The following is a 13,320-nucleotide window of genomic DNA, read 5'->3' on the forward strand; positions in this document are numbered from 1 at the left end:
GGCATAAAAAAACATACTTAAAGCACCAAAAGTAAAAGTGCACATTATGCAGAATGTCCCATTTCACAAGTTTTAAAATATATATTTTGAAAATAGCAGATCTACAAGCTCACAATGCGTCGCATTACCATGCATTGTGAGCTTGTAGATCTGATTTTCAAATGGCCAAAATATATATAGGGCAGAAGTGGTTAATGTATGTTTTGTAATAATAATCAAAATCTACAAAGTAAGTAGTACCTCAAGTTTTAAAATAATTGTAGTAGTGTAAAAGTACAAAAAAATGAAAATTGGAAATACTCCAATAAACTGTTTATATAAAGAATACATATATTATTTCAAAAATATTTTAAAAGGTTTAAACATAAAACTCACAACTTTTCATCAATTAAAAACTATTCCAACATTTTTCAAAAGTATTTCATAAATAAAACCAGAAAATCTAATAATTCTATCAATAAATAAATAAAAAACGTTTAACAAGTAGTGAAAATAGCGGATCTACAAGCTCACAACGCTGCGCGAAGCGACGCGTTGTGAGCTTGTAAATCTGCTATTTTCACTAGTTTGGGTGTTGAGCTAAATAGTTTGGGAACCACTGCTTTACTATTGTCCCTGGACATTTCATAGACGGGAGTTTTAAATTCCTACAATCATTGGTATTCTTTCATGGAGATATGAGTATAATCAAATACACACCCATTGACACTAATCATTTACCAGGGGCAGTAAAAAAAAAAACGAAATACATTCGGGCAACGCTTTCTGCTTGCCTGAATGATTGAATTCCCTAATTAACATCTTCCATCCTTCAAACATATACTATACCTTTTTTTAAGCTTTTCATTTTTATTGTTGTCACATCATCATTGAGGAGGATTTCACTACCGGCAATAATGTGACAGCTGTATATTGTAAATGCACGTGGCAATAAAAATGAACTTTAAACCTTGCTCCACCCATTAACCAGTTAAACCCTCTACAATATACTTAGTAAAACAGACCTGAGCTGCGACTGTACTTGGTACGATCTACAAGCACACAATGTGGTGCGTTTGCGACCCGTCGTGAGCTTGTAGATCTGCTATTTTTGGGGGAACGTCCCCCGGAATAGGGATTCTGGGTTCAAGTGGCTGACCTGTATGAGACCATCCCACACAACCTTCGTATCTGCTGTCTGCTGCTGCAGAATGAACAGTGTGACACAAAACAAACTACTAAATACTTCCACTTTCAAGTTGTTGTGTTTTTTGCCATCTAACTGGGATATGGGCTGACTCGATGTGAAGCTATATGCACATAGAACAATGAAGTTCCCTATTATGTGCTGTCTGTTGGAGACTGGAGATAAACACGAGAAAGAACATGAGAAAAAGATGAGATATACGCCTTTATGATGTATAAAATTATAAAGAATTGTGTTCCACAGAAGCAGTCAACGATTTGTTTAATTGTCATTAGCCTATCTGCAGTGTAATGCCAAGTCATTATTATAAGCAACTTTGGGCTTGTTTTTGTGGAAAAATGCTTGTAAATATTGGTAGGTGTGGTTTGCTGTTTTTTTGGGCTTGTTTCTAAAGAGTAGTTGCTTATTCAGGCTTATTTCCTAATGTCGTCTAAAACAATGTTAGACAATAAAGTTTGACTGAGTTCCATAGTCTGTCATCAAGCCACAGCCAACAGTCAGTACCTGCCCTCTGTCCCTCCCATTCCCCCCATAAACGCGCACACGCACACGCACACACACGCACACACACACACACACACACACACACACACACACACACACACACACACACACACACACACACACACACACACACACACACACACACACACACACACACACACACTCTCTCTCTCTCTCTCTCTCTCTCTCTCTCTCTCTCTCTCTCTCTCTCTCTCTCTCTCTCTCTCTCTCTCTCTCTCTCTCTCTCCTTAATTCCTCACAGATTGAATGAGTGAGCAATAAGACTTACAAAACTGTAAACTGAAGTTTGTTTTGCCCCTACTTTGCTAACAATGCCAGGGAATTGTGTGTTTGATGATGGAGAGGGCCACTGAATTTCTACACTCACTCCAGCTCCAGGGGCTGTACATTGCGTACAGGCTACCTGCATTCTCACGATTTTATGTATGAAGACCACAATGGAAATAAGGCTCTGACTTTATTGTGTTTTTTATCCTTCATTGTCTTTTAACCTTCAGCCCTTCAATGTATGGCAGTTGCTAGCAATATATGAGATCACTTGGCCTGGTCAAATTTTTAGAAATACAGAATGATGTCATGTTTGTTGATATTTGAGTCTTTTAGTGCTGCATCATTGTCATGTGCTGCTTTGTTACAGGTTCCTGTGAAGCTCCTCCTCTGTCACAAGGCTATGTGTGCTTTATAGCACTAAGGTGCATTTGTCCTACTAGCTGATTAGAAAGGACTGCATTCAGAAATAGTACAACCAGTAAAAACTGAACCGTGGGGGAAAACCCCAAAACAAACACAACAAAGAAATAGATTTGCATCAAGTTATGATGGTGAAAGAATACATTATTACCTGCCTGTGAGAAATGGCATTTTGTTCATGCCACTTGCGTGGACGTATAGTCACTCAGCAGGATCTACTGGTATTATTGGTTTGGTCGTGGAGCTGTGAAAGGCGCTCACATCGATTGGCCAGCATTCAAATCAGAACAGCCCCCTGAGCGTCCGTAGTCACTCCAGCATGCCTGTGAATCAGTCACCACCTATTAACCCTGAATAGAGCGGCCACTGGCTACAGGTAGTAGTTCAACAATTTAAACATTCATTTTTAGAATAGTCTTTCTTTTTTTAACCTTTGTGCTTCAGTGCTACTGATAGAGAGACAAGGAGGTGAGCATTTGACAGGCAATTTAACATGCAAAACATCTCCATGCTGAACCGGGCACAGGTGGCTGACTCTATGAAAGTCTAACCAGTTTGTGCACCAATTATTATATTACAAAAACATTATTTAAAGGTAGGGTAAGTGATATTTTTTGGTAATTATAATTTGTTTGTTAAAAAGGTTAAAGTAGCCTCCTATATTCTGATAGTAATCATTGCTACAGAGCATTTGTTTGGTCACAGGGGTCTCTCCAGCTCTTTAGTAAACAGAATATAATGCATTTTCAAGTAGGTGACAACATTTATTAAGCCCATCAGGAGTGACAGAGCACTGAAAATGCATTTTCTGCTTAATAAAGAGCTGGAGAGACATGGGAGACTCCTTTTACTGAACAAACACTCTATAACAATGAGTACTATCACAATATACAGCTATTTAACATTTATTTTAACCAAAGTAAATCACTTACCCTACCTTTAACTTAGTTTATAATAGATCTGTTGTGTTTTGTAATGTAGGTGAGCTTTGGTCTCTCTCAGGTGGTGGTGTTAAATAGGACAACTGATACTAAAGGCAAAGGAGAATAAATCATAATTTGTTTAGTTTAGTTACATCGCTCGTTTGTTTTATTCAGTTACATCATCAGAATCAGATCAGAATCAGAAGAGTTTTATGTGACATTACAAGGTTACAATGTGTAAAGAAGTAAAGAAGGAATATTTATTTTGTTTCGTTTTGTACTATTCCGGGAGAAGAGAGAGGACAGCGGTATAGTGACAGCAAAGGGAAAGAGATGCAAAACAGGTTAAATAAAGATTAATAAGAGAAATAGAAGAGAAATACAGATATGTACATAGTTTCTACAGATAGTGTATGTGAAAGCAGGTACATGATATTTAGACCATTAGCACATGTGCACATGTTAGTGTGCACATGTTATGTGCACATGTTATTTTAGACATTAGCATCATATGCAGGAGGAAAGAAAAGTAGCCGCAGGTATAGTAACGTGTTTCTTAAGGTGCTTAAGGTTCTTAAGGAACAATACATATTTCACACGGTATGTCTTCCTTCAGGCTATACTATGATGTCAGGCCTGTCTCAGAAACAGCTTTACTCACTATTGACATTTATTGTCATATTTATGGGGTAAGACTTCTATTTCATTATGTGCTATCCATGTTACACTTGTAACACATTAATTTTACAGTAGTTGCTTGTCAGCATGAGTATTAGTAACTTATTTGTTTTGTATTTTGTCATTATTACGTATTAGGCCCTCATGTCTTATTCTACACAATAGGCTAATAGGTTTCTATAAGCTTGTGGTTTCAGTGTGTGTGTGTGTGTGTGTGTGTGTGTGTGTGTGTGTGTGTGTGTGTGTGTGTGTGTGTGTGTGTGTGTGTGTGTGTGTGTGTGTGTGTGTGTGTGTGTGTGTGTGTGTGTGTGTGTGTGTGTGTGTGTGTGTGTGTGTGTGAATCAGCTTTATTGTTACAGGTCTGCTGCCACTCTTATTATTTTAAAACAACTAAAGACCTTTCTGTTCGCTGCTGCCTTTGATTGAGTAACTTTTCTTTTTCTTTCTCTTTTGCACTGCAATGTTGTATGTGTTATACCTCTTTTGTTTTATGCATCCTAATGTCATTGTATTATTGTGTTTCCTTTGCTTGATGTTCTCACATTGAATTGCGTTGTTGTTGAATTGTGCTATAGAAATAAAATTGCCTTGCCTTGCCTTGCCTTAAAGGGTTAGTTCAGATTTTTAAAATATTTTCTGTAGGAAATACTTGCCATTAATGTAGTGGTTGCAAAGGTATTCATTGATTGCCCGAATCCTGTGGTCAGAGTTATGGTCCGGTTCTGATAAATAAGTAGTTCCGGTAGATTAGTAGATTTGGTGGGGGCCGCTCATTAAAAATAAATTAATAAAAAAAACTAGCATCATTTGTATTGTTGACCTATTTCTACCATATAGTGCAGGTTTCATTCAATTTCGACCCCTCTGTCACATGGTACTAATGTTTGTGTCCAGAATCACTACGCCGCGGCAGCCTACTCACGCACAAAATATATGACACAAAAAATAGTACCATGTGACAGAGGGATCGAAATTGAACGAAACCTGCTCTATATGGTAGAAATAGGTCAACAATACAAATGACGCTAGTTTTTTTTATGAATTTATTTTTAATGAGCGGCCCCCACCAAATCTACTAATCTACCGGAACTACTTCATATTCATCAGAACCAGACCATAACTCTGACCACGGGACTCGGGCAATCAATTAATACCGTTGCAACCACTACATTAATCCTACAGAAAATACTCAAAAAATCTGAACTAACCCTTTAAATGTAACAAGGTGATTTTGTGCAATCTCTCAATATTGCAGTCACAGGAAGAGTAAGTAACAGGGAAAGAGAGAATAAGAGGAGAACGTCAAATAACAGGAAGGCAGTCAAATCAAACATACGCAGTCCAGTATACAGGATGGCACTACGGAAGGCAGAAATGCTTCTGGTGCAGGTGGAAAGCATGTCCAGCATATACAAAGCAGTAGGTTTTGCCTTAATACATTTTCTTAATAAGAGCACTTGCCTTTTTGCGTGTGATGTGATTATGTATACACACTACAGCTGCCTATGAGTGTGTTTGTGTAAGCCATATAAGCATAAGCCTGGTTCTCTGGTGGAAAAAGCCATCCTGGAGCCTGCTGGTCTGGGCCTTGAGGCTGCATTACGGCTTGCCATGCGGTAGCAGCTGAAACAGTCTATGGTTGGGGTGGCTGAGGTCTTTAATAATCTATGGCGTAAAGTCATATAGTTTATTATCCTTATGAATCTATGGGGCAAGGTATCATCCTTGCGTTTTTGGCACTGGAACAATGGTGGATAGCCTGAAGCAGGAGGGGACTAACGAAAGGGATTGGTTGAATAATGCCCATTGAATACACCGACCAGCATGCGTACGTGATGATCGCACGCCCTGGAATGAAATCTGGCCCGGCCACTTTGTGTGTTTTGACGCACGTCCTTTTTTTAAACACCATGACACAGAAGAGGCCAGCTAGAACAGAGTTGGTCTTTATGTATGTCCCCTGAGTAGACCATCTGTATGTCAAAATACAAGTTGACCAATCACAGCTAACTACACAGCTCAGCTGATGCTGCTACACCAATGCTCTCCTAGGGTCCTACAGTATGTCACTGGTGTCACTGCTGTCACTGGTGACTTCCCTGTATGACTAACCAGGAAGAAGGCACTGGAAGTGGAAAACAAAGATCTTTCATCAGCAAACAAGACTGCAAACATGACTAATGTTTCATTGGAAGCAGAGGCTAACAAGGATGCAAACATGACATGCTTCATTGGATGCAGAGGCTATTTACCTGGTAACTGAACAAACATCTATCTATCTCTAAGTCATTTGTTTGGACTCTGATGAAGATATGTGTGCTCCAGTGTCTTCATCCTATGAGGACTAAATACCCACAGCTTTGTATTGCTCCTTTTTTTTTTACTTTAACCACACCACCATGCACATAAAACCGTGATCTTATACCAGCTGCTATTTGATGATATCTTATACCTCATCTCTGCTGTCGGGAAGAAATCAGCTAACTCCAAAATGTTCATTTTTCAGGAAATGAAAAAACAAAACAAAAAGTGGAGTTAGGAGGTTTTGTTCATCATTGATAAGAACAGCTGAATGGACCTCCAAGCTCACAATGAGGTTGGAGGTCAAAAAGGGGTGGAGCCTGGAGTCAGCAAAACCAGCTAACTCCACCCCCCTTTGGTGGAGTTAGCTGGTCTAGCAGAAAGTTTGAGGATCCAATGGAGTTAGCTGGTTTTGTCAGAAGCACGTTTTAATACTTTTCATTGGTTCAATATTTTTTTAACCAACACACAGACGTAAAGGGTGTTCAATAGCACTGATTTATGAAAAAATAGCTGAAAATTTGAGTTAGCTGGTTTCTGCCAGACAGCGACGTTATGCTCTGTTTCTAATCTTTAACCAAGACACTTTTACCATGCACATAAAACTGTGATTTTATATACCTGCTGCCAAGTTTGTACGCTTTCCATCTGTACAATAAGCATTTCTGCCTTCTGTAGTGCCATCCATCCATTGCTCATTTATAATCCTGCACCTTACAGTATGTTTATTGGACATTGTATATTTAATTTGTCCGTGCTTTCCTGTTATTTGACTTGTTCAGTGTTCCGTTCCTCTCTTCCCCATTCTAACTCTCCTCCTGCAACTGCAATGTTGAGAGCTTGCACAAAAAAATCTCTTTTACGCCTGTGATCTGACAATAAAGCTGATTCTGCTCTTCTCTGATTCAGATTCTGATGTGTAGGCATTGTTCAAGATGCTGTATTATGAACATCACTACTCAGCTGATGCTGCCATACTGTACACCCAGTCACATTGCTATCCATAGCTACAGATTGCACGGGAAGACACAACATTATTAGATCCTGTCTTGTTTTTGACGATGATGGATTATGTTGTCGATGGAACCAAATGTGAAAAGAAATAGACCGTTGGCTATCCTTTAATTATTATAACGATCCCACAGGTTGTAGGTGACTGAGGACTGTATTGTATACAGCGTTCATTTCTATGAATGTCTTTCCAGTTGTGTCGGTCCTAACTTGCTTTATCTTTTGACTTCTCTGTTGCATAGGATCTTTTTTATCTACTATACTTGGTACGGAGATGTGTCATTAAGGTGAGATCTTTTCTGATTGTCTTTAAATGGTGTTATGGAATTTAACATATCTTCCTCAGTGGTTATGTGGCAGCTCAAGCTAAAGCCATGCATATCTTCCCTATGGATAATACGACAGCGGACCAAAAAGCATAGCTTAAGTGCCAACTTGTGCTAAACTGGCAATGTGAGGAAATGCAACAGGTCAAACATGGACGAAAGTCAGCCACCAAACAAACTCACAGGGGTAAAGTTCATGGCCTGCCCACCTCTGAGTATTACGATTACATTCTAAGAGAAAAAAAAGAAGGACAAGAAAGTGAAAGAAAAAAATAATGGCCTGAGGAGACACTGGAGTTCATCCGGTCTAAAGAAACAAAGCACAGGTCGGAAAATACCCACCTTTGGTGGTTGACAGAATGGCTGCATAATAATATGCCGCAGGCTGAAAACCCACCTCTTCAGGAAACACTGTCCTTCCTCCCTTGCCTACTTATTGGATCTTGTTTATTCGATACACTTATTTGTTTTAGCTCTTGCTCATTTGATTTTCCTATTCTGTCTCATCTGTTTATGAAAGTAGGTAGCTGATATATTGCACTTTTACTTTAGCGCTAGGTATACTCTTAGTTGGTTGTTTTAGAAGAGAATGCACTTAATACTTCTGGTGATTAGTAGTTTCGTTCCCTACCTATGTTGAATGCACTATTGTAAGTCGCTTTGGATAAAAGCGTCTGCTAAATTACCGTAATGTAATGTAATTTAATGTAATAATAAGGCTAGAAGTAGCGAGTACTAGCGACCATGGGAGCACCTACCTGCTGTGTTTTCAAACAACCACTTGCAGGGGCAGTTCCTCAATTACAGCAATGTTAATCTAGTAATTTGATTAAAGTGATGATAAAATACTATTTTACGTTTTTTGGGTGATTAAATATGGCTACCCTAGGGCTATGTGACCCAGCATTCGTCTTTGGACTCTTAAACATCCCCATGGTTGGATAAGCAAACAAACATGTGATATGAATTGGCTACATAGGATATGAACAGACGCTGTAGTTGTCCAATTTGTAGAGCAAATAGTACTTATCTCTGTGTATGTGTCACTATACTCATACCTCTGTATGTGTGCATTTCTCCCTGAAGCTTTTGCAACACTGTCAGTCCTCCTAAAGCTGAGAAAGAGAAAGATTATGAAGCTGAGAAAGAGAAAGATCATAAAAATGAAACCTCCAGTCGTAAATGGACAGACAAAGATATGGTTGCACCAGAAGGGTGAGTGTTCTGACTTTTAGCTCCTTGAAATTCCCTTCCGTATTTTTGACATGTGCTTTTTCCACCTGAACATACTGTATGTAGACCAGTGGTTCCCAATAACCTTTTAGCTCAAGGCCCAAAAGAGAAATCAGATGTTTGCCCGGGACCTAAACTAGTGAAAATAGCAGATCTGCAAGCTCACCGCGCGTTGCTTTGCGCAGCGTTGCGAGCTTGCAGATTTGCTATTTTCACTACTACTTAAACATTTGTTTTCTAATTTAGGGAATTTTTCTGATAATATTTTGTTTTATTCATGAATTTATTTTTGAAGAGTTGTTTTCAACTCATGAAAATGTATGAACTTTTGTGGAAATCTTTACATTCACTCGTGAGTCACGACCCATGAAAATATATCCTCGACCCACAACGGGTCCCGACCCACTGTTTGGGAAACAGTGCCGTACACATCTTTTTGTTTTATTGCTTTGATAAAAAAAACTGTTCTGCTCTGTAACGTACCACTCTTTTTCAAGGTACCCAGTTGTCCACAATCTAGCCTAGTCGACTGCCCTGCCTGCCTATTTGTCTGCCTGTCTTCCTATCTGTCTGTCTGCTAGCCTATCAGCCAGTCTGTCTTCGTTACGGTCCAGTGTACCTCTTTTATTTACCTGCCATTCGTTATTTCAGACCACTTGTTTGTCCACCTGCCTAGTGCATTACCAATGTCAGTCAAGCTTTGGTCTCTTGGTTTGCCTTCCTTTGTGTCTGTCTGCTTGTCTCTCTTGTCTGTCCATCTGTCCGTTAGTTTCAGTGTTTCTTCTCCATTTGTCTTCTCAGTCTTTCTCTCTTGTCTATACCTGACCCTGTGTTAATCCGCTTCTCAGTCTGTTGATAGCATGTTTGTCTCTCTGTCCGGCTCTCTGTCTATTGACTGTATAATTCATCGTGTATGTAATTCTTGGTCTGCTAGTTATCTGTCTGATTCTCCAGTTGTCATTCTCTCTGTTCGCCTCCCTGTCATTCTGTCCGGTTGTCTCTCGGTTCTGTACAGGCACGTGCAGAGGGGGGGGGGGGGGGGCATTTAAAAAATATATATATATATGTATATTTTGTAAGACGAACATTTGACAAATAATTATAATTTCACTATCATAATCATTATTTATAATTATAATTTAAATGAGCTAGCTGCCATCAGACAGTCAGTTTTAGTCTCACTTTTCACCTGATGCAGTGATGTCAAGTGCCCTCCCAGGGGTCATCGACATGTCCGTACACGGACAAACATGTCCGTGGCAAGACATGTCTATGTCCGAGGCACATTTTTCATTATAATGTAGAAACATATAAAAATGCGTTTGAATAACTTTGGTGACTTGTAAAGTAACATGCTCATTACATGAGTTGCAGGAGATTTTCAGTAGGCCTATTGCACAACACATCACAGCATGTTGTGAGCTTGTAGATCAGTAATGTTCTGATCTTTTTAGCCTATAATGACATGCCCAAAATTGGGATGTCAGGGTTAAAGTGGTAGCTATACTTTCAAAAACCTGGAGACTGGGAGGTTATCCACTGTATACTGGCAGGTGGCATTCCTGAGACAGGCATTGAATGTGGCATGGTCCAAGTATATTCCATGTTTGGGATTTCAATAATTGGGTCTTATCAGTACAGACAGTGCTTTCATCTTACATCGCAGAAGCAAAAGGGCCATAGATAGATAGATAGATAATTTTATTTCTGTGTCCTGCACACAAAGCGCCCAACCCTCATGGGTTTATAAGACACCATTTTACGTTTATAGCATGTTTTACAATGTATTTCACGTAGTACATTCAATTACATCTCAGAATTATACCTCAGAATTATACAGACTGTTCTGTCTTCTCTCCCAAGCTTGACAAATAAAGTCTGCCACAACAAAAGCTCCTTTAACAAAACATAACTCAAATTTTTCATAATCATCCAACTCAAGGAAATTTTCACAAATAGAAGACATCTTATTAACAAATATCTCTCTTATATCATCATACTTTGAGCAATAAAACAAAAAGTGTACCTCATTTTCAATTTCCCCAAGTTCACAAAACATACAATATCTCTCTTCCTCTGGAGTGGCATTAAACCTGCCAGTCTCCAGAGCCAATGGTAGTGTTCCTGACCGTATTTGTGCACATAGAGATCGTTGCCTTTTGCTTAAATTATACTTTACATACGGTTCTACAATGTATCTGTCTTTTATGAGACAATAGGTTCGTAACTTGGGCTTATACCATCTATCAATACACCATTGCTCTTTATATCTGGAAAACATTGTACTTCTAATTTTGTGAACGTCACATATTAACTTATTTTGAAAAATAAAAAACAAATCATTTGAATAAAATAAAGATCTCAATTATTTTGTCCAAGAGTGACCAAATCTAAAATCCCAGTTAAAAATCTTTTTTGTCAGTCTCTGGTCAGACATCTTCACAAGCCTATTCCAAAGCCGAACCATTTCACATTTGTGTCTGATGCTTGGAGGTTCCCATCCCATATCCCCGTTAATTGCCAACACTGGAGTCAATTTATGGACTCCCAAAAAGGATCTAATAGCTCTATGATGCACAGTGTTACAACTTGTATGTTCCCGGAAACCCCAAACCCCAGAAGCATAGTCAGACACTGAACATACCCCTGATTCGTAGAGTTGTGTATAGGTGTTGAATCCTAAATTACCACAGTGTTTAACTTTGTTCATGACAGAGCCCAGTGCCCTGCCCGCTGACTGAGCTAGGACACCCACAGCATCATTAAATGTCATGTGCTCATCCAATGTCAATCCAAGATACTTATATTGGTCAGTATATGACAAGCCATACTTGAGGACAGGAAGAGACACCCACAAAAAGACCACCACAAAAATCGGCGTGCGCATATGTGCCCTTTCGTGGACATTTTGAGCACCTGCCCGTTCAGCACTCTCTGCACGGCCCTGGTTCTGTACTATAATCCCCTCAGCCTTTTTCCTAAGTCATAAAGTCATTTTCATTTTGGTCCTGCCTAGTCCTGCATGTGATTCTGTCTGATCAGTAGTCAGTTGGGCCTGGTTCGCGATTGGTATAGGTATATGCTGGAGAAATGTTGTTATTTAATCCTAACATTATTCTTGATCTTTACAGACTTAAATACCCTCAGCCAAGAGCAATGCTGGGGTAAGTTAAGCAGAAATATTCCTACTGAGGTTATTATTATAACAAGACTCTCCAGAAGTATGTCAAGGCATTGCACTGCAAAACATAATGCCAAAGCTAAGGTCAATGATACATGTGTTATATTACAACATGGTCTAATTTGGAACTCCCCTTTTAGAACATATTGAAGTTCCCGATGCTATGCTAGGTGTTGGTTAGCAACATAGATAACATTGTGGGTGATTCTTGGTGCCAATCACTACCAACATTATATATATAGGCAGACATACATTCAAGGCTTTAGTAGACGTTTATTGCTAAAATGTTAAATTATTATTTGCACAGTTTGAAGTCATTGGAAGACTATTTAGAAATGTTTCAAATGTCAGTCTTCACAATAGTTACATCCAGTGTTTGTATTTATTCTAAAAAAACAAACATGGTATAATATGTGACATTGTGTTTACTCTCAATGTGAGTGGATTTAAACTCAGGTCTTGATACGACTGTTTAATGTGTCTCAACAGGAGAAGAGACGTCAACTCAGTCACCAACTGGAATGTTCCTCTGGTTTGGGAAGGAACGTTTGATCCCGTGGTCATAGACGCCATCTACAAGAAAATGGACCCCAGGATTGCAGTTGTTGTGTTTGCAGTTGGCAAGTGGGTACACACACACACACACACACACACACACACACACACACACACACACACACACACACACACACACACACACACACACACACACACACACACACACACACACACACACAGACATGTTTAATAATTTATTTATGTCCACATAAGGACAATATAAGGACACAAATATTTACAAGTTGCAGTATTTCTGTTGTACAGTCAGCGAATCTTGGACAAATACCCAAACACCCTTCAGGGGTACAAGTAACAGCGTCTTCACCATATTTGGTAGCTACCAATAATAGAGGAGATTGCGCAACATTTTACAAGCCGTTAAGCTGCTTTTTTTGGTATCCCAAGTTGTTGGAAGCCTCTTACAACCAACCTATGTACATAGGCCGCCGAAGATAAACACAAGTAGATTGCACCTACTGTATAATGCACCTCTGTCATGGTATGGAGGAGCGGCCGGTATTTAATGACGTTAGTCATAAAAGCTTTAAAGGTGCAGGCCATTTCAAGAATGGAAAATGATCTGGAGCCTTCATTGACAACAACAACATCTGGTGTATTAGCAGAGAGACGTGTGCAAAGATTTCAGGATTTTCAGTACAGAGTTGAAACATGGAAGGTTTGACACAGGAATGTTTGTACATTCTTACA

At 39.2% G+C, this 13,320-nt stretch overlaps 1 protein-coding gene across 2 annotated transcripts in view; it reads left to right on the top strand.

The window, feature by feature from the left end:
• Positions 1-2,707: 2,707 nt before the first annotated feature.
• The window catches only part of LOC308087341 (globoside alpha-1,3-N-acetylgalactosaminyltransferase 1-like), a 20,046-nt gene continuing 9,433 nt past the window's right edge, over positions 2,708-13,320 (top strand). Inside the window, exons 1-6 of one of the 2 annotated variants that reach the window (XM_080431121.1) lie at positions 2,708-2,777; positions 3,941-4,013; positions 7,557-7,601; positions 8,727-8,855; positions 12,005-12,037; positions 12,544-12,678. In XM_080431121.1, the coding sequence (XP_080287247.1) occupies positions 3,949-4,013; positions 7,557-7,601; positions 8,727-8,855; positions 12,005-12,037; positions 12,544-12,678 (407 nt within the window). In that variant the 5' untranslated portion in view covers positions 2,708-2,777; positions 3,941-3,948. Of the gene's footprint in view, positions 2,870-3,940; positions 4,014-7,556; positions 7,602-8,726; positions 8,856-12,004; positions 12,038-12,543; positions 12,679-13,320 lie in introns of both variants that reach the window. The other variant, XM_080431122.1, reaches the window with a different exon arrangement.

Source organism: Gymnoscopelus braueri, assembly GCF_963280865.1.
Source record: "Gymnoscopelus braueri genome assembly, chromosome: 1".
NCBI lineage: Eukaryota > Metazoa > Chordata > Actinopteri > Myctophiformes > Myctophidae > Gymnoscopelus > Gymnoscopelus braueri.